Source organism: Adelges cooleyi, unplaced genomic scaffold (genome assembly GCF_023614345.1).
Source record: "Adelges cooleyi isolate 19-005CV unplaced genomic scaffold, UGA_ACOO_1.1 ACOO_flye_CR_arks_rails_tigmint_CR_PRNA_30, whole genome shotgun sequence".
NCBI classification, from domain to species: Eukaryota; Metazoa; Arthropoda; class Insecta; order Hemiptera; family Adelgidae; genus Adelges; species Adelges cooleyi.
This window is the reverse complement of record NW_026095971.1, coordinates 13,061,502-13,089,046: the sequence shown is the minus strand read 5'-3', so window position 1 is coordinate 13,089,046 and position 27,545 is coordinate 13,061,502. Positions and strand designations below refer to the sequence as shown.

The 27,545-nt window shown below is 27.4% G+C and overlaps 4 protein-coding genes and 4 non-coding genes across 11 annotated transcripts; 1 reads left to right on the top strand and 7 right to left on the bottom strand.

Annotated features, from left to right (window-relative positions):
- Positions 1-1,625: 1,625 nt before the first annotated feature.
- Positions 1,626-6,389, bottom strand: LOC126838197 (RNA-binding protein squid-like). The gene is made up of 9 exons (XM_050572395.1): positions 6,045-6,389; positions 5,523-5,563; positions 5,331-5,458; positions 4,283-4,561; positions 4,104-4,215; positions 3,988-4,041; positions 3,833-3,922; positions 3,690-3,755; positions 1,626-2,262 (listed from the first exon to the last, which is right to left on the bottom strand). The coding sequence occupies exons 1-9, from the start codon at positions 6,191-6,193 to the stop codon at positions 2,225-2,227; spliced, it is 957 nt and encodes a 318-aa protein (XP_050428352.1). The 5' UTR covers positions 6,194-6,389; the 3' UTR covers positions 1,626-2,224.
- Positions 6,390-10,667: 4,278 nt separating this feature from the next.
- On the bottom strand, positions 10,668-19,261 carry LOC126838199 (RNA-binding protein squid-like). 2 transcript variants are annotated; one of them, XM_050572398.1, is made up of 9 exons: positions 18,951-19,261; positions 14,742-14,782; positions 14,543-14,670; positions 14,188-14,466; positions 14,019-14,103; positions 13,676-13,705; positions 11,240-11,332; positions 11,125-11,181; positions 10,668-11,036 (listed from the first exon to the last, which is right to left on the bottom strand). In XM_050572398.1, exons 1-9 carry the CDS (start codon positions 19,049-19,051, stop codon positions 10,966-10,968), a joined length of 885 nt encoding a protein of 294 aa, XP_050428355.1. In that variant the 5' UTR covers positions 19,052-19,261; the 3' UTR covers positions 10,668-10,965. The 2 variants fall into 2 exon arrangements, with proteins under 2 accessions (XP_050428355.1, XP_050428356.1); XM_050572399.1 differs by lacking the exon at positions 13,676-13,705 and having other exon boundaries at positions 10,669-11,036.
- On the bottom strand, positions 11,773-11,842 carry LOC126839448 (small nucleolar RNA snR61/Z1/Z11). Its single transcript, XR_007685875.1, has one exon. It is a non-coding gene; the product is annotated as a small nucleolar RNA snR61/Z1/Z11 (small nucleolar RNA).
- On the bottom strand, positions 12,239-12,308 carry LOC126839451 (small nucleolar RNA snR61/Z1/Z11). The gene has a single exon (XR_007685876.1). It is a non-coding gene; the product is annotated as a small nucleolar RNA snR61/Z1/Z11 (small nucleolar RNA).
- LOC126839453 (small nucleolar RNA snR61/Z1/Z11) lies at positions 12,706-12,774 on the bottom strand. Its single transcript, XR_007685878.1, has one exon. It is a non-coding gene; the product is annotated as a small nucleolar RNA snR61/Z1/Z11 (small nucleolar RNA).
- On the bottom strand, positions 13,170-13,239 carry LOC126839452 (small nucleolar RNA snR61/Z1/Z11). The gene has a single exon (XR_007685877.1). It is a non-coding gene; the product is annotated as a small nucleolar RNA snR61/Z1/Z11 (small nucleolar RNA).
- An 872-nt stretch (positions 19,262-20,133) lies between the features above and the next one.
- LOC126838198 (uncharacterized) lies at positions 20,134-26,590 on the top strand. The gene is made up of 7 exons (XM_050572396.1): positions 20,134-20,230; positions 20,331-20,623; positions 20,767-20,896; positions 20,991-21,149; positions 21,880-22,022; positions 26,064-26,237; positions 26,300-26,590. The coding sequence occupies exons 2-7, from the start codon at positions 20,618-20,620 to the stop codon at positions 26,573-26,575; spliced, it is 888 nt and encodes a 295-aa protein (XP_050428353.1). The 5' UTR covers positions 20,134-20,230; positions 20,331-20,617; the 3' UTR covers positions 26,576-26,590.
- Positions 23,404-26,841, bottom strand: LOC126838192 (serine/threonine-protein kinase PLK4). Of its 3 annotated transcripts, none has more exons than XM_050572387.1 (2): positions 26,716-26,841; positions 23,404-25,705 (listed from the first exon to the last, which is right to left on the bottom strand). In XM_050572387.1, the coding sequence occupies exon 2, from the start codon at positions 25,701-25,703 to the stop codon at positions 23,538-23,540; it is 2,166 nt and encodes a 721-aa protein (XP_050428344.1). In that variant the 5' UTR covers positions 25,704-25,705; positions 26,716-26,841; the 3' UTR covers positions 23,404-23,537. The 3 variants fall into 3 exon arrangements, with proteins under 3 accessions (XP_050428344.1, XP_050428343.1, XP_050428342.1); XM_050572386.1 differs by having other exon boundaries at positions 26,703-26,772; XM_050572385.1 differs by lacking the exon at positions 26,716-26,841 and adding an exon at positions 26,580-26,703.
- Positions 26,842-27,545: the final 704 nt, after the last annotated feature.

The following is a 27,545-nucleotide window of genomic DNA, read 5'->3' as shown; positions in this document are numbered from 1 at the left end:
TCCTCCGAGAACGTTGAATGTACGCCACTGAGGTTGACCGTCTGTCTATAATAATTTATTGTCGTTGTTACCCATACATTGTAATTAACAATACAATGAAAATATTTTCAATACTTGTCGAACCTAAAACCACACATAGCAACCTAAAAACTGACTACGATCACCGTGTAAATTTCCCCTTTTTTTTGTTTTTTCTTAATAAAAAAAAAGTTTTGACTACAGATTCTTTATAAAATTGTAAATGCTATAGCCTCATTTTAGATCTACCTTCAGTATAATTTTCAGACTTTACTCCCGAAAAAAGTTATGGAACGCTGTAATTTTAAGTTATAAAAAATGTGTACATTTTTGGGCGTTTTCTCGATTTTGAAGGGGATGAGGTAAACTTTTCTACTTCTAACCTACTAAAGTACCAATCACATACGATTACGGATCGATATAATTGTTACTCAAGTAAATCGATTCACAGGAAAAAAGTTATCATAACTTCTTACTTCACTTCATCACAACTTAAAAAAATCATTGTAAAAAAAAATATCAGCTAACACATCAAGTAGTACTAAGATGTAATTTGTTTTAAATTTTATAGTTGCACTATGGTATATGAAGCGATTCTAATGAACAGACGTTCCGCTAAAGGTAAAACAAAATATGGGGATTGACGTTGCGCCCACAGCTCACTTAAAAGTATGCTCTTGCGGCTTGTCTTTTTGTTTTCTCATATTAATACCTACATCATTACCACTGTCTAGTCAAAAGTAATTCAAGACTAAACACCTAATTTTGTGTTGTCCAAAGTGGACACTGAATTTAATCAAAGTATAACTGAAAGGTTCAGAAATACCAATAGAACTCCTCGACTACACAATTTATAACGATGAAAAACATTTATAAATGTATAGGGGATAATTTAATTTCATGTTAATTTTTTCACTACTTTGAAATAAGCTTTAGAGGTTTTCGTAATAACCAAATAATAGTAGACCTTTAGGCTTTATTTAACATAACATGTTATTGGACGCCTGAATAATTATCAAAGACGTCCGTCCGAAGTGAATATCCATAATACAAAAACTCTCCCACTACCTAGTATATAATGGTGTAACTAGTTATAAGACAGAATTAAATATAAGAATTAGAGATTAGACAGAATTAGATATAAGAGATATCAATTAAGGTTAAGCTAAACTATTTTTAATTAAAAATAGGACAAAACATTAGTTTTAGAATATTATACTATAGTTTGAATTTTAAAAATTGGTATAAATATAATAACTTTTAAAATGTTACATCAAAGGCACTTTTGCATAATTACTTTTCTTAAAAATTGTAAATGTATGCTAACCAGCTGCTTATAGTTTAAATAGTAGCTAGCATATTGTTTTTATATTAATTAAACACAATCCATTAGTAAACCTTAGTATCATGTAAATTAACCCAGAATTATCATACGTTAATAAATGTTAATCATACAATTTTGTTTTAAACTGTCATTTAAGTTTAAATTCCCAATTTACTTCTACTTGTTAGGAATACATTTATTTTTATGGAACAAGTGTAGCAGATGACAACATAACACTTTAAATAATCAAGAATAGGGCTTTAAAACATTGAACGCAAAAATGTCATATTAGCGTATAAGTTTTATTGTTGAATGTCTAATGACTGCAATACTTTTGAATATTTAAAACCATTAAATTATTAAATTAAAAAAAATTACACAATTTTAATTTTGTTTTCCAAGAATATTAGTAAATTTAATTCTGACAAAAATTGAAACATCATAAATAATCTTATGTTAGATCAACCTTCTTCGAATGCACAGCAAATACATATTAAATGTATAGCTGTCCAAAAAAAGTATAAGGAAGGAAAAACGTGTGCACACCCTATCAAAAACATAATTCTATGGACTTATTTTGTATTAAAAAAAGTACAAAATATAAATAAATTAAAAAATTACACAAAAAAAAAATTGAGATAAACATCAAAAATTGTAGGCATTCTTTTATGTACATACAATACATACATATTGTAATATATTAGACCCTGATAGACATTTGTCCAAGTATTCTATACACTTTGGCCAAAGGATCCAATTTTATAATTTTTTTTATTCAACTTTTTATTTATATATAATTGTACATAAGCAAACGAAATCAACAATACTGCCCTCATGAAACAGTATAGCTTACGACGACTGTAAATGGCTCAGCAAAGGTGTTTAAGCTGAAGTCTTGACTGGCTTTCTTTGAGGAAAATCTGGTGAAATCCAATAACCATGTTTTTAGTTATGTTAAATACAATGCATGTAATATTTTATCAGCCAATAATTATTTCCCCCCTTATAACAAACTTTAATTAGGGGATTTTATTTATGCTCTACATACATATTACGAAAGTTAATTTCTTAGTCGTGTTTTTTTATATTATAAATAAATTAATTTTAAGCGTCATATAGATAAAACTTTGGAGGAATGTAGTAAACATTGTTAAGCATGTCATGAGTCAGGGGCGGACTGTCTGAAGTGGGCAAATTCAACTAATCCTCTCTCGTTTTACTGTTCTTTTGTTACTTAGTCAATACTATTGATGGTAAATATTATAGTATTTACCAAAGATATTTCACTAAAACTTCTCTCTGAACCAAAATATTTTTTTAACTTATACTTATCATTTTACATTACTATCTAGTTAGGTTTGGGATCATATTACTTATCAGGTTCCAGGCGTACATTGGTGTCCACCATGGCCTAGAAGGAAGAAACTAAATCCAACACCAGTGTCTGCTGTGGCACTGTACCTGTTATAATCAATGCTGGTAAACTAAATTCGTGTGTAGTAAGCCAATTCTAATGTTCTTTTAATTAAACAGCGTTAAGCAAAAGCAATCATTCCTCAAAACGTAAAATTGAGTTCATCCCACAACATCAACTGTGCAAATTCTAGACGCTACTTTCGAACAGACACACATACATGAGAAGAATTCCAAGCAGTTCTTTTATTGATAAGAATACATATAGTGGTTTTACACCCAACCCCAGATACAAAAAACAAATTTTCCAGAAAATTAGTTTTACCATATCTTGTATAAGATAACCAAGTAGTTTTGCAGAGCTGCACAATCTATCTTTTTTTTTTTTAACTAAATGGTTTTTGTATTTTTAAAAATAAAAAAAATAAGGCAAACAATTTAGGGATAGTTGCTTTTAGCTAAATACCGTTAAAATTGTCCACTGGGCTGAAGCCTATCCAGTCCGTCCCCGATTAAGAGATTTACATATTTTAAATATTTATTAACCGTGTCATAACATTCACAATGTTAAGCGATTGTTCACATTTACGCTCAAAATATCTCAAATCAAAAATAGATCATTATCATCATTGCTTCACGAGTAGTCCACTCCCAGTAATAATTATTTTAGTTGGGTTTTCACGAATATAAACATTAATAATAATAAAATGAATAATGTATGATTAACAACTAAGATATAATTAATAATAATATAGTGAAATAAATAATTACAGGGAGTGGATAAATTATCAATTATAATTCTCCATAATATACAACTAACAAAAATTGAATGTCAAAATAAAATTATTAATTCAAAAAGAAAAAAATAATACTTTTATTTTACACTATGTTCAATGATTTTGGGAATGCAATCAAAACAAAGGTTATGGTTTACCTTTTCCTCCGCGATTTCCATGAACACTGCGTGGTGCAGGTGGTTCATAACCGCCAAATTGATAATCTAGAATTAATTATTTGTCATGTTAAAATAAGTACTCCATGTTTTGCTTAACAAGTTATTATTGGAAATAAAACTACCTGCTCCAGCACCAGCACCATAACTAGGATAACCATAGCTGTAACTGTACTCGGGACTATAACCAGTATATTGATTGTAATAATCATATCCTGAAACAAGATTAATAATTTTGATTTTTTTTTTAAACATTTAAATTTGTAGGCCTATTTTTTACCTCCAAAGCCGTATCCAGGAGCACCAGGAGCGTAACCTGATTGAGGTAAAAATCCTAAGATATATTAAAATTTAGTTAACAAGTGAATATACCCGTTATAAAATAAAGATAGTTACCTCCCCTACCGCCTCGACCTCTGACATTCCCTCTCATTCCTCTCATAGGTCCGGAACCGCCGGGAATCATACCAAAGGGTTCAACTTTTAATGCTGCTTTTTTAACGTCAACCTTTAATAATCATATTACATTATTAAAATAATGATTTTAAGTAAACTAAACACAACATCATATTTACTTGTTTTCCATTAATGACATGTTTTGGAGTCTTTAATATTTCAGTTACCGCTTGCATGCAATCAAAAGTAACAAAACAGAAACCTTTCCGTTGGTTTTTAACTTTGTCGTATGGCATTTCAGCATTTACTAATGGCGCATAACGTTTGAAATAATCTTTAATGTCATCATCTGTCAAATCAGGAGACAGTCCTCCGACAAATAATTTAACATGCCTTGCCTTCGCTTTTTTAGGGTCAATTTTTTTGTCATTAATCACATGATTAGTACACGCTAAGGCCTATGTAAAATAGAAACAAAAGAAGTATTATTTACTATAATTATAAATGTACAAAATATTATTAGCATAATAAAAAATTTTCTATTATATCCAAAAATAAAAGTTCATAATGGGTAATAAATGTTATCTTGTAATATACAAATAATTATAACAAAGCAAGTTTTTTTCTCCTCATAGTCAAGATATTTAATAACAAGATAACTGAAAATATACTTTTAAGATAACAGTACTTCAGCTGCTACAGTAAAACCTCAATACCATTCTGATCACCAAATTAAAATGGGCGGGACATGATAATTAATTACATTTTGAATTTTATTTGGCTTAAATTATTATCTAATAAGTTTTGTAGTTTCATGTATAATAACAATTGGATGATAATAAACAAAACGTTAGGAACTAAAAAAGCTATGTCATTAGTTTTCAATGTTTTAATTATGATAACCCGATAACGTTATTCATGATTCTTAATTAATTTATCATCATTATGTATAATTTCTATCTAAACAGAGCATAGATAAGATACATACATAACATAGCATATAAAATGTTCTGATTAAGAATGATCAAGGGTACCAAATACTCAAGCATGTGTTAATATTTTTGGATGTTAAGAACAATTTTATCTTTTGTTAAAAAGGAAATAATTATTGTTATTGAAATGTATATTTATGTTCTATTAATAAATGCTAACTAATTTCAATAAACCATAACTTTTTATTTTAAATTAATTAGTGGTAAAAAAGTTAGAAAATTACAATACACTTACATTTTCTAGGCCCTCCATAGTCTTGTATACAATAAAAGCAAACCCTCTTGCTCGGCCAGTAGCAGCATCTACTTTAACATTTATATTTTCGATTTCACCGAATTGGCCAAAGTGTTCGCTTAAATCTTCTACAATGCACATTAAACTTGGTTAGACATTTGAGATTAATTAATGAATTATATTTACGCTTACTTTCTGTGGTCTCTCCTTTTAAACCTCCAACAAAAATTTTTCTGAAACAATATGGCAGTAAACACATTAATAATTTCATAATACCACAAATGTCTATAATTCATTTTTAATACAAAAGAGTTAGGGTTAAATTAGAAGTTAATATTTCTAATTAAAATTATTTTAACAAATCACTTAAGAATAAAACAAATATGAAATAACACATTATACAGTTACACCAAATTGATGTACAAAATCCTAACCTAATATTATTTGTGTGACAACTTTACATAAAATTATAATAATTAAATGAAATATAAATAATATAACGCATTAGTAACAAACATTGGCGGGTTTGATACAAATACTTAGAAGTAGGACAACTAATATCAATAAAACGTATAGAAATATTTTTGAAAAACTGCAACCGAGAGCCGCGAAGTCGATATGTCGCATGCCCAAAACGGTATACTCAACACGATAAATAATAATAATAAACAAAATAATGTTTTTTTTCGTTTTCACACGACTCTTAAAACTAACCTGTCATCATCCCTGACGCATTCAAATTGTCCTGAATCGTTATTTGAGTTGGAACTATCGGCGGAACCATTTATGTGTTGTATCTGCTGTCCTTCTGCGTTTTCAAATTGTTGCGAGCCGTTTTGCTGCTGTTGTTGGTTGTCGGCCATTCTGTTTTAGCTGAACGTTTTACGATAATTTTAAACTAACGTCCAAGTATAATATGACGATGAAAACAAAACTAAATAACAATATAAAATTTTATTTAATAAAAAAATGAACGGGTCTAAAAATAGGAACGAGAACAGCAACTTAAGAGGATGTGAAGACGCTACAGACATGAACGAGATAGCGTCTCGTAAACAAAAAAAATGGCCGCTGGAATATCCGCAGCAGCAGCGGCGCATACCGGCGAAACACTATGTTACCGCCAGGGTTATATCATAAACTATATACCAAGGTACTAGTAATTTCTATTCTCCTAGAGTTTTTTATTTGGCGGAGATATTATATTCACTAATGAGTAATAATATTATATAATAAAATTAATTCGAATCATTTACAAGCTATTAGTAACGAAAAACGTATAATTAATTTTATATTTAAATCTAATAAAATTATAGTGGTTCGAAGAATACATTAAGTAGCATAATTAAACAGAGTGTAACCATATAAGTTTTTTAGTTCAGTATACATCGATGCCATAAATCACAAACGCATTTGTTTAATTTGACACGAACGAAGTTCAAAATTCATAAATCTGTATTATTACATCGCCACCCCGGTAGAACAATGAAACAATTACAAAATTTGGTAAAATGGACTAAATGCTTCAATGTGTTTAGATATAGCGTACAGAAAAATGTAGACCTATTAGTGAACTTTCTTGTAATAATTTCCCAAGCCTCAATTTCATAATTAAGTGTGCATTCATAAATCATTAACATTTTAGTGAAAATAATTTGGTTTTTTGGATCTCTTGCAAAATTTAGATTATTGCAGCTGTCATTTTTCTACCGGGGCGCCAACTTGTAATTTCTATGTCATGTATTATCATTTAAAAATATATTTTGTTACATTTAAAATAAGCATTTTCAATAAAGTATACTATTCATAATTCTTTAATTGTGAACCTTCTAAAGCCAATGTAAAGACAAAAATGAGCTTAAAGTAGCATTATTAGTATTAGGGTGGTTAGTCTTTGATAGTTCTTTAATAAAAAAAAAATATTGACAAGCAACTACAGATATAATAATAATAACTATGCTCTTAACTATTTCAGTGTAACTTTCGCGCCCAAGTCCTACAATTACGCTAGAGCTAAAAAAATAAAAATATAGAAAGAGTTTAAATCACAATTTTGGAAATAGTTTGAACAAAAGAAACAATAATTACAGTTTTTTTAAATGATACACTTACGTCATGCCAACATGGGTTTTAAAAAAAAAATTAACTATTACTAATTTATTAGTTTTTTACTCAGACTTAGTCTTTGTTATAAGTAATAATGGTAGAATTGATGCTATTTATACAGATTTAAGGAAAGCTTTCAACAGTGTAAATCACAGTTAGTTATTTTAAAATTGAACAGTAAGGTGTGAGTGGAACAGTTTGTAAAAATTAATAATTATGTATCTAAGTGAATTAAAGTTACCTCCGGAGAACCCTATAGGGTGGTAATTTATCTCCAATATAGTTTAATATTTTTGTTAACGATTAAGGTAATGTTTTTTATTATTGTAAGTACCTTTACCTTTTATTTGCTGATGACTAAGGTAATGATTGTATGAAATTTTAAGGTGATTTAGATAGATTTCAAGCTTGGTGTAGTAGCAATTTGTATTAATGGCCATAAATGCTCCCGAATTACCTTTTGTAGGAGTAAAAGAACACCAGTTTTGAATTACAATATTGATGGTATTGTGTTAAGTATTGTTTCTTATGTATAAGAGTTAGGTGATATTTTGTCAAGTGACCTGTCATTTAAAGAACATATTTCTTACATAAAAAATAAAGCTTTTAGAATGTTTGGATTTTTAAAAAAAAATTGTTTTAGTTTAATGATCCTAGTAGTGCTTAAAAATGTTATATTGTTCCCTCGTTAGGTCAACTTTTGAATATGGATCGGTCATATGTGATATGGTTTCCTTATCAAATTGGGCAAGGCAAAGATACAAAACCGATTTTTGTATATGTTAAGGTTCAAGTTAGGAAAGCTGGATACAAGAATAGAGGACTTAGCGGTTGAGGTAAAAATGTCATTTACTTCATTTTATAAAAAGTTAAAAAATCTCCAACTGCTGTCTTCATTGTAGAATAATTAAAAAATAAAACGTCCATGTGTTACCTACGAGTACTATAACATTAAGATATTTGGTATCAATGTTGGAGCTACTTTGTCTGGTTACCCTGAAAGGGGCCGTTTTGAGATTAGGTTAAGTTGAGTTGCATGTAACCAGGCCAGAAGATGTTAGAAATGATGGTTTGGCCAGGAAACCTAACCGGTTGGTTAAGAGTGTCCTTCTCGTGGCTGGGTTTTTAAGGAGTCTCCTTCTCCTGGTCCGTTGGCCAAGTTTGGTAATTGAAGAAAAAATGGATGTTTAAGTCTGTAGTAAGGGTTTTAGCTTCGATGCGGAGCTCAGAGCTCAATAGAATATGGGACATAACTTGGCAACTGAAAGACTCCCATATTTACCTATAAATAATAGTGTACAACACGATTTTGTATTAAAAACAAAAAAAATATATTCTCGTAAAATCCATATCCAAATCTTCGAATTTTCTCTAATGCTTCTAAAAAAAAAAAAATTTTGTAGCAGCAATTTCTGCAGTGGAATAAATTCTCTAAATTTAGAAGTTGTCTCACTTCTAAGATAACGTAGAATTTGTTTTAAAAAACAAAATAAGCCCGTTATTTCAGAAACAACACAGTACACTGTGGTGTCTCGGAAAACGTGTAGTCTGTAGAGTAGATTCTTGTCAAGTATTTACATAATTTACCATTAAAGTATATTTAAAAAAACTTTATTTAGAGCAGAAACTACAAGAAAAAATTATTTTGGATTTTTCTCAAAATCAGAAAAATGATGAGTTTTATTTTTGCAATAACGGGTTAATGTTTTAAATAGTTTACAACTTTGGACTTTAATCAACACAAATTAGTTGTACTTACATTTAATTTTTAATATTGTTATTAACATGGCTTTTGGTACTTTAGCAACAAATTTAAGTTCAAAATACTTGATGTATAGCTATGGAATATTAAGATTATTGAAGGTGTATATACCAAGGCTAACACCACAAACACGCCTATGATTGTTTAATTCTATACCGCACGTCTTGCAATTTAATATAGTACTAAAAATGTCTATTACCTACAATTTACCGAGCTTGGGCAATAGGCTTTATCGAGCACTATTATTGCCAAAAAAAAATTGATCGAATAACTATATATAAGTAATAGATTTTTTTTAAACCTATCTATTACCTAACATTTAAAGTGATAATAGCAGACAACAAACTTTCATCTAATATTTTTAATTTTATAATAAATAGCCAGAATAAGAACATACAAGTCGGCACCCCATAACCTATCCATTGTTTGTGTTATTGTCATGCAGAATTTTTCAATAACCAATGAGCAGACAACCAACCATTTTCGGTCGTTGCACTTCCGTTTTTATTCTGACCAGAGTATACAAATTTAAAATTTTTTTATGTAAATAACTTTTAGAGATAATAAATTTTAAAAACCTGACCTTTCGGATTATTAATGTTATGTTAGTCTTTTTACTTATACAACTACATGGTTTATATTTTTAGGGGTACGCAAAAGCAAATTACTATTGACATTTATTTAATGATTAATAACAGGGATATTCTTCAAAAAATATTAGTAAAATAATTTCCGATCCCATTTGATTATTATACTCTTAACAAAGAGCAATCATACACTTTAGTTCGCTACATACAGTATCCTTTCAAAACTTTTTTGTTTAACAAATCAAAATATAAATTATGTATTATTATATTTTAAATTGTGAAACAATATATATACATATAAATTAAATTTCTTTTAGTTTGTATACAATTTTACGATAGCAGTAAGCTACTTAATAAAGGTAAAACAAAGAAAAACATTTCTTATACTTAGCAAGTCATATAATTAAATAATATCAAGTATAAATTAAAAATAATTCATTACCTATACAATTTCCTAAATTACTTGTAAAGAAAAGACAAATAATATCATTAGTTGTATTGAGAACAGTATATACAACAATTCAACTTAATACAAAGCAAACTATTAAATTTAATTCTTATTATTCAATTTACCATGAAATACATAATTAATATTCTGAACCTAATCTGTTAACTATTGGATAATTTTAAGGTATTGCAATGGCCCTAAACCATATATAAATATACATATGCAATTTAATTATCAATACGTAATCATTATGTAGGATAAAAAACAAACAATCGAACACTACTAAAATGTATGTAGAGCATGAAAGCTTTTAAAATAATATATTAAGTTGTGTGTATATATATTAATATACATTTATATATAATATATATATATTAGTATATTATTATGTATATTTATTTATTAGGAAAAAATATAAATACTAACTAATCTATAGTAGAGTAAAAAATGTACGTACATTACAAGTATTTTTTGTTATATTGTTAGTGCTATGATTAAATATATAATTTATTGTTTGTACATTGAATTGTTTTATGTTTAAAACATACAAAATAATAATAGGACTGGAGAAAAGGATGGTCTATTAAATTAACAAGTCATTATTGTCAGAAAAAGAATTTGTTTGTAAAAAAAAATAAGACTAAGTCACCTAAAAGTGTAAATACATATAAACACACGCACACATACAAAAAAACATATATCAAATAAGATGGGAAAGGTTTGTGTAATTGATTAATATGGAGCATGTCTGGCTCCTGATCCTCGGGAAGTACCTCTTGCTTTTCCGGCACCATTAAATGCAGCTTAAATTAAAAATTTGTAATAAATAATTATGAGCAGTCTGGAAAAGACCTTTGTAGTTCATATTTTAATATTATTTATAATAATTACCTCGTCCTCTGGCAGCAGAAACTGGAGCTGGAGGTGCTTCATAACCATAACCGTAATCTAATTAAAAAAAAAAACCATCAACACCCTTTCAATAATAATAATAGTACTATCTTACCATAACCCGCATAGCCATAACTTCCATAGTAGTCAGCTTCATATCCCGGGTATGCAGCACCTCCGTAGTAATCATAGCCTTGAGGAGGGTAAGCTGTAAGCAATAGTTGAGATATAATTTTTTTTTTTATTAATTTAATGTATTAAGTTTTATTTGTAAATTAATAAAATTCCTAATTACTCTTAGTTTAAACCAGGGAAAATCAAGATGAACTAGGATTAAAACAATATTTGAAAGTGTAAATGGCTTTAAATTGATAGAAATTTTACTTTAAACATTGTTTATAAATAATAAACAAATGATTTTCTGAAAGTAAAGAAAAAACATTTTGGGTTAGACAGGGTATACTGCCTAACCCAAAATTGCATTTTACAGTAAAAAATATGATCAAGTAACTCAGAGAAATAATTTTCATCGAGTACAATTAGTAGCAAAACTGACTATAAAGTACTTATCTTAGATGTGACATATAAACAACAAGTTCTTATAATTATAAAATAAAGAAAAATTAGTTCTTAATTTTCTTTAAAAAAATATCAGAATAATAGTTTTCATCCAATTCTATCAGTAGCAGAACTGACTAAAAAGTACTCATCATATTATGCAATTATGCAGTTATGGCAGGGAAAAAAATGTCCTGGCTTTAATTAATCCCATACAGCCATAATAAGTTTGTCAAATGTAATTAGTTGAATATACTACAAAAGATTAGTCATAAAAACGTACTTAATAAACAGAAATAAGTTATTATTTTACTTAAAATAAATATCAGAATAACAATTTCATCAAATTTTCTCAGTAGCAGAACTGACTAAAAAGTACTCATCATATTTTGCAGTTATGACAGATATATAATAATATTTCTTTAGCTTAATAAATTACATTCAGACACAATGATTGTTTTTTTAATGTAATCAGCAGCAAAACAGACTAAAAAAAAGACTAGTAATAAAAAACGACGTAATTGTCTGAAATTAGTTCTTATTTTTCTTTAAATAAATATCAGAATAATAGCTTTCATCAAATTCTATCAGTAGCAGAACTGACTAAAAAGTACTCATCATATTATGCAATTATGCAGTTATGGCAGGGAAAAAAATGTCCTTGCTTTAATTAATCCCATACAGCCATAATAAGTTTGTCAAATGTAATTAGTAGAATATACTACAAAAGATTAGTCATAAAAACGTACTTAATAAACAGAAATAAGATATTATTTTACTTAAAATAAATATCAGAATAACAATTTCATCAAATTTTCTCAGTAGCAGAACTGACTAAAAAGTACTCATCATATTTTGCAGTTATGACAGATATATAATAATATTTCTTTAGCTTAATAAATTACATTCAGACACAATGATTGTTTTTTTAATGTAATCAGCAGCAAAACAGACTAAAAAAAAAGACTAGTAATAAAAAACGACGTAATTGTCTGAAATTAGTTCTTATTTTTCTTTAAAAAAATATCAGAATAATATTTTCATCAAATTCTATCAGTAGCAGAACTGACTAAAAAGTACTCATCATATTATGCAATTATGCAGTTATATCAGGGAAAAAATGTCCTTGCTTTAATTAATCCCATACTGCCATAATAAGTTTGTCAAATGTAATTAGTAGTAGAATATACTACAAAAGATTAGTCATAAAAATATACTTAACAGAAATAAGTTATTATTTTACTTAAAATAAATGTCAGAATAACAATTTCATCAAATTTTCTCAGTAGCAGAACTGACTAAAAAGTACTCATCATAATTTGCAGTTATGACAGATATATAATAATATTACTTTAGCTTAATAAATTACATTCAGACATAATGATTGTTTTTTAAATGTAATCAGCTGCAAAACTGACTAAAAAAAAAGACTAGTAATAAAAAACGACGTAATTGTCTGAAATTAGTTCTTATTTTTCTTTAAAAAAATATCAGAATAATAGTTTTCATCAAATTCTATCAGTAGCAGAACTGACTAAAAAGTACTCATCATATTGTGCAGTAATGATTAATAGTACATTTCAATAGAATTCTTTTAGTGATAATGAACCATTTTAAGGTACTAAATAAAAATTGAAACTAAAAATAAACATAAAAAAAATTATATTTAAAGAACTGACTAAAAAAATGAAAAAGTATTTATTTAGTAAAACAGAACCAACTATATCTAATAAATTGATTCAATTTAAAAAAAAACGTTTTTTTTTATTATTATTGTCTAAATAATATCACAATACTATGAAAGTATGTGGTATGTATTTATATGTTTAATAACTTCTAACTCAATGACATGGAAATTCAAGATTTATGTTTCAATAATTTAAAATTTAACTTTAAAAAACGATTTATTTCATATTTATATTACTCTCAAATTAAATAATATTTTATATTAATTAGAGAATTAAATGTTAAAGAAGCAAAACTTATGCCTTACCTCCATATGGTGCAGCATACGGCCCATATGCTGAAACAAAAAATTTAAAAAAAAAATTTATTTTAAGAAAAAATTAAATAAAATGTCTTGTTATTTTTTTAAATTTTTAATTAATTTATCATATAAAGTTTTCATTAGTCATACTAATATTTTTAAATGGTAACTTTCTAGTGAAATAATATTGATATTTTGTTTCAGCATAATCATAATATATTAATATCTATCTATTAGTCTCATTTATCTTAATATTTTCTACCATATCTATTTATTTAATTTTCAGGGTGTTAGGTTAGTTATTTGCTTAAAATTATTTTTGAAACTACCACTTAATCATATTATTTACCTCCACGAGCAGCACCTCGACCCCTCATTGTTTTGGGATTAGCATAAGGGTTTGCTGGTTTCGGCGCAGCTTTTTTCACATCAACCTAAATTTAACACATTTTTATGACAATAACAATAATTTGTTTTAATGTTTGTACAACCAGACAAGTTATAAAACTCCTACATACTTCTTTGCCTTTAATTGTTTGTTTTGCAGTCTTGAATAGATCTTGAACTTTGTCACTAGATTCGTAAGTGATAAAACAATAGCCTTTACGCTGATTTTTCATTTTGTCAAAGGGAACTTCTAAGTTAACAATAACACCCCACTTTCCGAAAAACTCTTTGATCTCATCATTGGTAACATCAGAAGGCAATCCTCCGACAAACACTTTTTCTTGTTTGGCCTTAGCTTTTTTAGGATCAATCTTTTTGCCATTAATTACGTGATCTCCCGCTGCAAATGCCTAAATTAAGAGAAAGACATTTTTTTAAAATAAATATAAACATATAAAATAATAATTATTATAAAATGTAGTTTACATTATTTAAGGCATCGACACTTTTAAAGATAATAAAAGCAAATCCTCTGGAACGACCAGTCGCAGGATCTGTTTTCAAGCTAATGTTTGTAATTTCTCCATATTGAATGAAATGTTCTTTTAATTCCTCTGGAAACAATTCAAGTAAAATTTAAATAAAAAAAAATATAATAAAAAACCAATAACATGATAATTCTTACTTTCTGTTGTTTCCCAGCTCAAACCACCAACAAATAATTTCCTAAAAAAAAGTTTTTTTTTAAAAATTAAAAGATATTGATTAAATTATTTTTGAGATTAACTATAAATAGTATGCATGAATAAAAAAAAATTAAAAAAAAAAATGGAAGTAATAAAGACGAGGAAATTGGACCAATAAAAAAGTCTGCACATAAAAAAATGTTCAGAGTTCCCACACAAAATAAAATAGTATATATATATATATAACCCAATAAGTAATTAATGTAATAAAATTTCTATATTAACAATTAATTTTTTTTATAAAACTGTTGTTTTTAATTTTTATTTAAAATAACACTACATTCAACCTTAAAAATAATTAAAACTTTATTTCCCATAAATTTGTATAAATAAAAAAAAATACACATTAAATCTAAAACAATATAATTTTAAGTTTAAAAGTAATAGTAATTAATCAACTTGAATAATCAAATAAAAATCATTTATAGTTGGAAGGAAAAACTAAGAAGTGATGGAATTTAGGATTTTTTTCCTTCTTTAAATTAATGAACTTTCAATTATATTTATTTTTATTAGTAAACTTAAGAATAAAATACAATTGAAAGTTCCAACGAATTAACTAAATGTGTAAATCTAATAGCTGCAATTTTGAATTTTTTGATAATAATTTAGCAAATTTATTTCTTAATAAATTATTATGCATATTTTAAGTTTCAATCTGAAGCAGGCATTTAAAAAATTGGTAACATTAAAACGTATATTAAATATATTTTTATATTTTTTTATCATAGTTTTTTTATACTATAAAAAAATGCAGCTAATAGTAAGGCCATAACAACTATGAAGTAAAAAATCCAAAATATGCTCGTTAAACTATATTTTTCAAATATAATTTTACAAACACGTTAAAATAATAATAAACATAATATACCTACTAATATTTTTGTAACATTATAATTTACTATGTATAATAGCACAAATTGAATTTTTTACTTCAATACTTATTAAGTCAATTTTCAATAACCATGCATTGTTCGTTCGTTTTAATTTAGTCAAACAAAGGTAATATATATGTAATTTATAAATATATATTTTAGGAGAATGAGGAAATTTTCACTACAGAAAGTTTGAAAAAAAAGTATAAAAAATAATTATAAATAAATGTGATTTTACAAAAATATTTAAGTACAAAAATGTAATAAATGTTACATTATGAATTAAAAACAAAATTATAGTAATTTAAATTATGTACAAATAGGCTATTAAGTCCTGTTCATACTAGAACATTAGGCCAAATCTGCAATGTATCATGTGTTTATTTTTTAGCGACTGTACAACTGTAAACATAATGAAATGCATAAATATTTTTCACGACATCCTTATGGTTTTAAAGACGAATCAGAATTTTTTACTGAAACTTAATAAATATTATTTATTTTAAATTATGTAGAATTATTTATTTTTATAAACAGTTCATTCTCCAATTATATATTGTTAAATACTTAATGATTCCTACCATTTGGTAGGTGACGTGTTTTGTAGTCTGCTTCAACTTTCTGCACTAATGACATTCAGCTATTGTCAAATGTATACCTGTTGTACAATGAATCCATTATTTCATTCTTCAATGAAATGACATAATCGTCACCTGCGCAATAGTTATACACCAGGTTGAATGGTAATCGATAAATAGGCCTACACGGTGGTCCTGAAGAGACGCAGATATCATGAAAAATTATTTACATGAATTGACTGCATGTACAAATTGCTTAATAGTTAAAGGAATTTTTTCATCCAAAGTTAAGTATCTTCAGAATTCCCATTGAAAACACAATTTGAAACCCTTGAGAAGTAGACAAGTCAAATGGTACATCTTCGTTAAGTTTACAAATTTACCAATACAACACATTATAGTTATTATTTAAATACATAAATATGTATATATAATTTATAAAAAAAAAAACAAAAAGGTACAAATTGATTTTACTAATTGTAAGTTACATGATAAGTACTGAATTCAATTAATGAGTAGTATATAAGGTACATATTAAGGTAATTGTACTTATTAACATAAATTAAAGCAATATTTTTTTTAAAGGATCAATGGAGATTAAAGTTAAGATGCTCTATTTAAAAAGCGTCTCTTTATGACCAAAATAGAAACAGGTGTATACTTACATATTATTTATTAGATAATTCTTTAGGAATCAATAAACAGGGATCGTATTATATAATATTTTTATTTTAGTATATCTACCCACTACTGTCTGGAGCCTAAAAATATCCACTTAAAGTTCTTTTTTTACAAAAACGTATAATTTATAAATTTGTTAAAACATTTGAAAGCATTGAACACACCTACTACAAAATATTACATTTAGAAAAAACAAACCCTCAAAAAATGGTGTTTAATAGTAATTATAATATTACACACAGAAATATAAATGTATCAAAACATTTTAAACATCCTGAAAAGACATTTAAACAAATTATCCTTCTCATAATTTATTATTTATTAAATTGAAAAATAATGTTATTAATTTTAAAAAAAATAAACCAACATTTCCAAAAATAAATCCCTAAAAAACTATAAATATATACAATAATACTTTGTACTAAATCAATTTACATCTAATAATCATATTAACCATAAAAGAGTTACTAGTTAAATACAGCTTTAAACTTAAACATGCAATATTTTTTTAGATTAGCTGCAACTAAATTGAATATATAAAATAATTTATGATTAATAAAGGTAACATAAAATATGAGATATCCCATTTAATCTAGAAAAATAAATGTTAAATTACAATTCAAATATTACTTTTTTTACTTAGAAACCTATACCTTTAGGGGATTCGATACCGGCCGTTTTTTTCATTCAAAACACATCATGTTTTGTCTATTGCACAAGCTAAACCAGTAATCCGATAATTTGAAAACCGATTTTAATTTTTCATGAAGTTTACTTGAGATCCTACAAAGCACTTTTTTCAATTTTAAATTTTAACACTTTACAAATTTGAATTTAAATTTTTTATAAAATGTTCAAACGTTTCTTATTCATAGTATGAAAAAGATATCAAAAAAAGTACCTTGTAGGATCCCAAGTAAACTTCATAATGAATTCAAATCTGTTTTCAGATTACTAATTGGATCACTGGTTCGACCTCTGCGATGGACAAAAATTACTATATCCTGTTCGCAGAGAGAGCATGCCGCGACCCGTCAAAAATTGGCTGTTCTGCGCATCTCCGCGCGGCACCCAGTGTGATTAGCGTTCCCCCCGGAGTCCGCCCTGTCTGCCAATTAATTGACATGGTTGAAATTTATTAAAGCTACTTTTTTCTTAAATATTGCCTATACAAAACTCCTTAAAAATGGTCAGTATCGAATCCCCTTAAAAAAATTAAAATGTGAAAACCCGTATTTATTCAAATTACTCATATTTTTTAGTCTTGAGAAAGATTGATTTATAGTATGTAGCATTAAGTAATTCTATAACATTCTATTACATTTATATAAATTGTAAATTATACCTAGCAAATTAAATGATTACAGAATCATTTAATTTGTACTAACTGTACAATGTATTAAATTATTACCCATTAATTACTGTTAATTTAGTAAAGACAACACAAGAGTAATTGATAAAAAAATTGGTTATATTAAATTTTCCTTCAGGTCATTGAACTTTATCTTACCTATAATGGTAAACTAAAACCATTCATTGCATTGTCTACTATAATAAAAATATTATTTAGATGTTATGTACCACATCATTATTATTTAACAATTATTAATGTTTATAGTTTGGTTGTAGTATGAAGTAATTTATATTAATTATTTGAATACAAATCACATTTAAATACGTTTGCAACCTTAATACAATTTAACGAACAGATACTAACTGAATTAAGTACTGAGCTACCTAAGATAAGCGAATGAAGTCATGAAGTACTATTTTCAAGTTCAAACTATAAACATTATTAATCGTAATAGAATAATTTCGTTGAAGTTTTCGAATATCCAATTAATTAATGCTACCCAAGAAAAAGTATGTAAATATATTGCGATTTGTATGATTAACAAAACAACCCTGCGTCATTAGTAAAAATTTCATACGTTGATATTATAGTTATATACCGATTAAACATATTGTTAAAAGATAAATAATTTTAGCAGGTCTTAACAAATTTGTAAGTTACCTGTCATCTTCTTTGACTTCATCTTGGCTGTTTGTTTGTTCGACGCCATTATTGTCGTTGGTTCCGTTGGTTTGTTGTTCTTTTTGCTGATCGTCAGACATTGTTGCGTACTTCGTGTGATGCGTAGAATACCGTAAGAAAGACTAGATTCGATTATTTAACCACTAACAGAGTTAATAAAATTGTAAATAAAACAAAATGTGCAAGGTGAGTGGATAAATGGAGGTTTCAAAACGCTAGCAAAAGCTGGAGAAACCGTGGACCAGGACCAGAGGTGTAGAACGGTGAGAGTTTGGAAAATGGCTACCGCCAACTGTGTACACTGGTAGTGGAGAGCGGGGTAACGCTAAACACTAACAGTGTGACCATATCAAATTAATCCCTTGCGCGCAAGTAGTGACAACTTAATAATGTTTGATCACGAATTAAAGGAGCAAGACCATAGACCTATAAAGATTCTTTATAGGTCTATGAGCAAGACTCAAATGCATATTAATAAAAATTGATAATAAAGATTAAAGAGACGGGTAATAAATAAGTGAACTGTGAAGAGTATTCATAAGTTTGTTTGCAGGATTCCTTATTTTTTGTTATTATTTTTTATTTTATTTGATATTTTAGTAGTCATCATCCAGCGACCTCTGTAGTCACTGACAAACGCCGATGTTTTATGATTATTGATTTGAATATAATATATATATATTGTGATTATGCTATGCCGTAAACCGGTAAGCTAATGCCGCGCTCGGCGCTAATAAACCTTAGTAGTTAGTAAAAGGTCTATGGGTTAGCGACGAGCGTCTACACTATCAAGTTATAATGTATTATATTGTACATCTATTAATTGACTATTGTATATCACAATGAGTTTTAGTCAATAGTCACATGACATGTTATATATTTCATTTATAGTATATTATGCTTTGAAATAGTATACTGTTTTGTAGTAATTATAATCACATTACACTCACTTTATAATATGTATAAAAATAACTTAATAAGTTTTAAAATTGCGAATAACTGCTTTGTGTCACTTACAATGTGACTAGAATACTTCAAAAATTCCTAAAAACAATTTCTAATATGGATAAAAAGATTTTTAAAAAATATTACAAGATTTATGGACAAAATAAATGGTCTGTCAGATATTATTAGGTGATATTCTGATATCAACTACGAGGGAGCTCACATTATAGAGTTATAAATTCGATAAATAATTTATTTATAATGCCAAAGATTTAGATATATGCAATATAAGTTCAAGAATTTTTAAAATAAACGTAATATTAATTTTATTTATTTTTAAAACTGACATTTTCCTAGACCTAAAATGTTAGAACTGGTGAGTTCTGACGAATTTCATAATCTCATTTATTTCAGCTCATATGCTTACGTTTTACTAAAAACGAAAATGAATGAAAAGGTCCGCACTAAGGACGATGGCAAGAAACGGAGACGTCAAACAATTAATAAGCCTAACAACTATTGTACAAAAAATTACTATATTTAAAAATATTAAATTTAGCTAATGGAATAAAACATATGTTTAAACTGAACAACTACATGTAACAAGTTTATCTATTTAGTTGTGCCTATAGACATAGTTACAGTAAACAACAACACTATAAAATAAGAACGGAGGAAATATATCTCATAAATTAGAGAAAATGCAGGTAATTAAACCTACATGAATACCTAAAATATAAACGTATTAACTATTATTGACTTAAAATGTATTTTATTATTTCTACACGTAAATACTATTAACACCTTTACAAAGTATTGAAAATGAGTAGGTAATAATTTTCACTTTCAGCACACGGCCAAGACTCAGCGGGACCTATGGAAGATTTGCTCTAAAATTCGAAATGTTGTAAATCGAATAAAATTTAATTTTTGGGAATATTATTTAATATATGATCCAAAGAACACCGGTTTTATATCAAGTATATTATTTTGTTTGTACTACTGGTTTAAATTAAATAGACGTAATAAAATCACAATTTTATTTTTATAACAATATTAATATAATGTTGTTAGAATCTCAGTTCGAAAATGTACTATCGGGACCTTTGAAAACTACAATCGATTTAAATTATGAAGAAATCCAATTATTGGTTTTACGTTTTTGTGAATCACAAGATCACGTGCGATACGGAGAATTTTGTCAAATGGTCCACGAATCCGGTCCAAATGAAGGTTCACCTTTTTCAAACTATAATAATTGCATTTGTAAATTGTTTTTTAAATGAAATCAACAGTAGGTAATTATAGACTATATCTTGAGAAGATGACACAAAAATATGAAAAGCATAACATAAGCGATTTTTCATTTTAAACATTTTGAATAGGCTACTTAACTAAAAATATTTTATAATTATATTCTTGTATAAAAAAAAAAGATAATAATACAGATCGCGTACAGCTAAAAATTGTCAAAAACGAGTTTCAATGTAGCTAATGTTTATTTGATTACCTAACGTTTTGCCCCTTTAATAAATTTACCGCACCGACTGTACTTTTCAATTTATAAAGGGGTTTGGTGTAGGCAGTTTTTGTAAAAAGCTAATAAATTATTAAAAGATTAAATTTATTAGTACAGTGATTAAGAGTTTTTGTGGGTTATGACTAATTAATTAATTTTTTGATTACTTTAAGACAGCGTTTGGAAAGTTTTTTCTAGTTTCCTTCATGAATCATGATTATTGGTCAGTTATTAACAGTGTTTTTTTTGTCTGTAGTGGTCGTATAGAATATTAATACTTTGACGACACTTAACAACCAATGTTAAGCGACGGTTTTTTTTTACAGTATTTAACTGTGTTCATACAGATAAATATAAACGTATTTACAATATATTACTATTATTTATTTTAATAAAAAATTGTAATGTTTAACTATATGTTTTAATTGTCTAACTATAATTTAGAGTCACAGAGCGACAATAGAAACAATGAAACATCAAAATACACCGAAAAAGATATACCTCGATTAATAGCAATGAAAAAGATTGCTAACGATTTAAAACTACGAAGTATTGAATTAGAACCTTATTTTGACGATTACGAACAGGTAAAAGACTTGGTTTATTATGATACGTATTAATACATTTGTAGTAAATTGTTGTACAGGTGATCCACTTATCGTGAACCACTCAATATCTCATAGGGTTTAATAAGAAATTAAAATTTTTGTTTTCATATTTTTTTTATATAATGTGATCTCAATTTTTCACATTTTTTTTTGTTTTTACCCCCCTCACAACTTAGTTTTTTTGATAGCAACTTTTAAAACTTAAATGGTAACGTATATATTTTATTAACTTTTCTAATTGAGAATAATGTATTAAACATTTTGACTGGTCGATAAATAGTTTCGGATAACTATTTTTGAAGTTATAAGAGTTTAAAGTTAGGATGGGAGAAGTGCGGTTGGGGAATGCGCGCAGATAAAAATAATACTACACTCCATTTTTTCTCCTGTCCTAAACTTGAAACTTCAAAAATAGTTATCCGAAACTATTTATCGACAAGTCAAAATGTTTAATACATTATTCTCAATTTGAAAAGTTAATAAAATATATATGTTACCATTTAAGTTTTGAAAGTTGCTATCAAAAAAACTAAGTTGGTAGGGGGGTAAAAACAAATAATTTTTTGAAAATTTGAGATCAAATAGTATAAAAACAATATGGAATAAAAAATTTTAATTTCTTATTAAACCCTATGAGATATTGAGTGGTTCACGATAAGTGGATCACCCTGTATATGTTATAACTGTAATATAAATTATATCTCTTGATTTCTTTAAATTATGAGAAACAATATTTGGGGCATGCTATTAATTTAGGTGTCTATATAAAATAAATTACACAATTATAACATGTCATAATGTTTAATATTATGTATCAGCTTTAATTTTTCAAAGGTGACAGGAAACACTGGTCTAATGACAACTAAACAGTTTATGGATATGATTTACACATTGAAGATAAATATTTCTCAACTTGAAATACAGTTGATTATCAAAAAATGTATGGTGTATAGTTATATGATTAACAAAAATCAATTTTTAGAAGAAATTAATTGGATTCAGAGACAAAATAATAATCCACAAACTTGGTTTTCACATGCAAGTACACTTATTATACATATGTGTATTTTGTTTACAGAATTTTGCATAATATAATCAATATAAAGTGTACATTTTTTAAATAAATACCTACTACTTAATATATATATATATAACAAAATATAAATTTTACTACAATAACTATAATACTGTTGTTTCACTAAATTAAAAAAAAAAAATATATATATATATATATATATTAAGTTGTTAAATATATACATATATATTAAAAAAATATTTTTATAAATTAATATTTTAACATAAAATTATAAAAGAAATAAACACAACAGTTATAGTGTCTAATATAGACTTTATTGTGATTAGGTAATCAATTACCTAAATGAGAATATGGAAGAAAGCTGACTATTAAATAACTTGTCCATTAAATAAAATATGACATTTTTTTTAGTATAAAATTATAAATAGTTATTTACATGAAGTTATAATAAGTCATTATCATCTATTTGGCCACTTCCAATTTTCTGTTGGTCTTTCATTAGGTTTTAGTAGATGTGGAATTTCTTTTAGACAGCTTTTTGCCCATTCCGGCAAAAGATGTCTGTCTTTCTGGTCATATACCATTATAACACCCTGAACTGTTTCACATTTCACTTTGCCTGTAGTCGTATCAAGCGTGACTTGTGATCCGTCACCGTAAGTAATGCATACTTCACCAGATTTGACTAAAAATGAATTTTTTACCTTACAATTTGTAGATATATTATCGGATGATTTTTCCTTTATGTTAGGTCTTCTTCCTAATGTAACTGGAAAAACTGCTATACCATTAGAGTTTGTATCAAGGGCTGCTAATGTTTTCTCAACTAAACAACAGTGTTCATAATATTGTTTGAATTGAATGTAAATCATCTTTCCAGTTTCATCTAAACATTCAGGCCTAATAAACGATTTTGACTGTCCGTTGATTACTAACTTGATGGCACCGTTTCCAATACTTGATACTAAAGTTCCATTGTAAAAGTGAGCTTCAAATGATTTACCATCTTCCATTAGTAAGCATTTTGCTTTATCACTATATAATACAACTTTTGCAGTTTTCGAAGCAATTAGATTAACAAACTGAGCTGCGTAGGCATATTTTTTCCAGTGATGTTGAGGAAGCGATTCGTAACTGTACACCTCATCGGCTCCTTTTTCAGGTATAGGAGGTGGTGTGTCTTGAAGTGTAACACCTCTATCTCGATTTGGTTTGTAAATAACCATGTGTTGGCCATCAGACGATATACGAATAACTTCTACAACTCGTTCCTCTTTCGATTTCGATTTGATTTTAATGAACTCTACACAAATTTCACCATTGTCCAAAATACTTAATACTTTATTTTTAGTTTTATGTCTGTGTTTCTGTAAGCGTGCTGTCGTCAAACAACTAGCCATTTTATTAGTAGAGCTCATTTCAGGAAGTGTTTTAAATGATTGCAAAAATTGATCATCAAACACAGAAAACTGTTTTCTTTCAGAATGTTGTGACGACACAATGGGGTACCGGTTAGGTTGGTTATTTTTACTGTGGTTGTGAAAACTATGCATTACACTTGATGTCTGACAACATTCATGCCTATTTACATCCGAATTTACATGGAAATTATGACACGTTGGTACCATATTTAAGTTTGAATTACCACAATTTGTTTGATAATTTTGGTTATAATTTGGATTGATCTTTGATCTTAAGCCGTTGGATGTATTACACAGTCGGTCTTTATTGAATGAGAGTGTGTTAAAACCGCTATCTTCAGTAAAATGTGATTGATGCACCCATATAGACGTTCCATCGTTGAGAATTTTCTCTTTCATAAAGTCATGATTTAACACACCTTGTAAATCAATACGGTCTCTTGGATTTTTCCTCAATAGGCTATTGATTAAATCTTTAGCGTTGTTAGATAAATAATGTGGTAATGTAAAATCACTCATGACAACTTTTGTCAATGTACTTTTTATAGCATCAGTGTCAAACGGAGGATAACCCACCAACAGCGTGTATAGTAAACATCCTAATCCCCATAAATCTGTTTCCAAGCCGTGAGAACTTCGAGTAGCAACTTCTGGCGATATATAATTCGGAGTACCACACATTGTCATATGTTTTTCATCCCTGGAATTTAACTGGGTGGCAAGACCAAAATCAGCAATTTTAATTCGCATGTCTTTTGTCAATAACAAATTAGTTAACGTCATATCCCTATGTACAATATTATGTCTGTGCAAGTACAGAAGACCTTCAACAACTTGCCTTATTAAATATCTAGCTTCTATTTCTGATAATTTATTACCGTTTCGCTTTAAATACTGAAGTAATTCACCATTATAACAAAGTTCTAACACCAAATAAACATGTTGGCAATCTTCAAAGAATGTATACAACTCCAATATTGACGGATGCTTAAGCTGACTATGTATTTTAACTTCTTGTCGAACACGGTCAATCATATTCTGTTTTTTCATCATCCATACATCGATTTCTTTGATGGCAACTTGACGCCCAGTTTGACGACATTGTGCTCTATATACACAAGCAAAGCCACCTTTACCCAAAAGTTCCAGCTTTTCATAACCATCAATGCTGTCAGACAACTGGTTAATCTTGTAAGGCAACATTTCTAAAAAAAAATATGTAATGTTTATTACATTTTTATTGTATTGTTTATTAATAATTAGGTATGTTTTTTAATTTCACAGGTAACTCTAGTGAAACTGAAATATACTATTTTTATACTTTAGTCATTTAATGAATAAATATAATATAATGTCAATTACAAGCTTTATTTTTTTTACAATGTTAAAATTAAAAAAAAAATGTTTAATTAAATACAGGAATTACTAACTATCCAAGTTGAAAGTGAGTAGTGTAAATTTATATAAAGAGTATAGGTACAGATTTGAAATATCTTAGGTGTTCTAATATTAAGAAATAAGAATCACAATTACTTAAAAATTGTTCAATTTAATATGACCTAGGAATCACAAGAAAATAAATCAACAGAAAGTAAGTCTAGAAAATACACTAACAAAAACGTATTTCATCCAGTATTGGAACATAAGACAAACAAAAAAGATAATGTCATAACAGTCTTGAGGAATGTTCAAAAACATGTACTTCAAAATCAAATTAATATCGGACAATTTTTTAAAGTATTTGTTTAAAATATTGTTAATGAGTCATGCATGTTAATAGCAAATTTTTTTATTTATAGCCATTTGATCCATACAACAAGGGATTTGTTACTGAAGATCAGTTTCGCAGATGTTTAGACTCAATTGGGGTTAGCTCATTACATCGTTTATATTATTCGGAACCAGAACTTGCCTTACTATTGCTCATGTTCAAGGATGAAGAGCATCCAGAAAATATAAGGTGGAGAAAGTTTGAAGACGAAATTAACACAGGTAAATTCCATGTAGTAGCTAATAAAATTATTATTTTATATACCTTAATAATTAACAAGTTAATACAACTAATAATATGTTAAATACCTGTTATCTTTAAATGCTGTTTTGATTAATAATTTCAATTGTTTTCATTTTAGTGTTAAATTTAAATAATTATATCAAATTATAAATAAATAAATTAAACGATTAAACTTATTATGAATTTACCTGAGACTATTACCTTAAAATTTAAATGAAACGAGTCAATGGCTAAATCATGCCGTACTTATACCTATTACCTACTAGTTTTGTTTACGTTCAGGAATTTCGTAAATTCAAATGATAACGACTTTGATAAATACGCGAATCAGTCATGGAAGAAAACTAATATCTGACTGACCGATAAGGCCAACCACAAAAAATCAAAATCAACAAGTCATAACCAAAAACCATAGATATATATAATATACTAGATTGCTAACCGTACATGCCACCAATAGAGAAGTATAAGCAGCCACTTTCCGCCACCTTGGTGGGAATTAGAACCTTATCACACGATATATATATAATATTGATATAATAATATATACAGATATATATTATATGCATTGATAACACACATAAATCCCACTAGAATGGCGGACCGTGGGCTTCAATTCTTATCGCTAGTTAGCAATCTAGTTTATTATATATATATCTGTGCCAAAAACATATCATACCTGATACCATGATATGTCTATATTTTTTTTCCATATGAATAAAAAAATAAATGGCTATGATCAAAACCACGACCGTAGAAGATCTTCTTATCGGATACATTTTACTAAGGCCGTGATCAAAACTATTCTTGATAGGTAATATAATATAATCATAGATATACATAGTAACAAGATATGAAACTCTTAACCATAGACCTATAAAGCTTCGATACATTTATTACAATTAATCTTTTTTCTTAGCTTTCGAACAATGTACCCAGCTATTACTCAACAAGATCGTCAATTGTTTGTTGTAAAACATTAAAATGATTATCGCTGCAAATATTTAGGTCGTAGTTTTGCAGGAACGTAT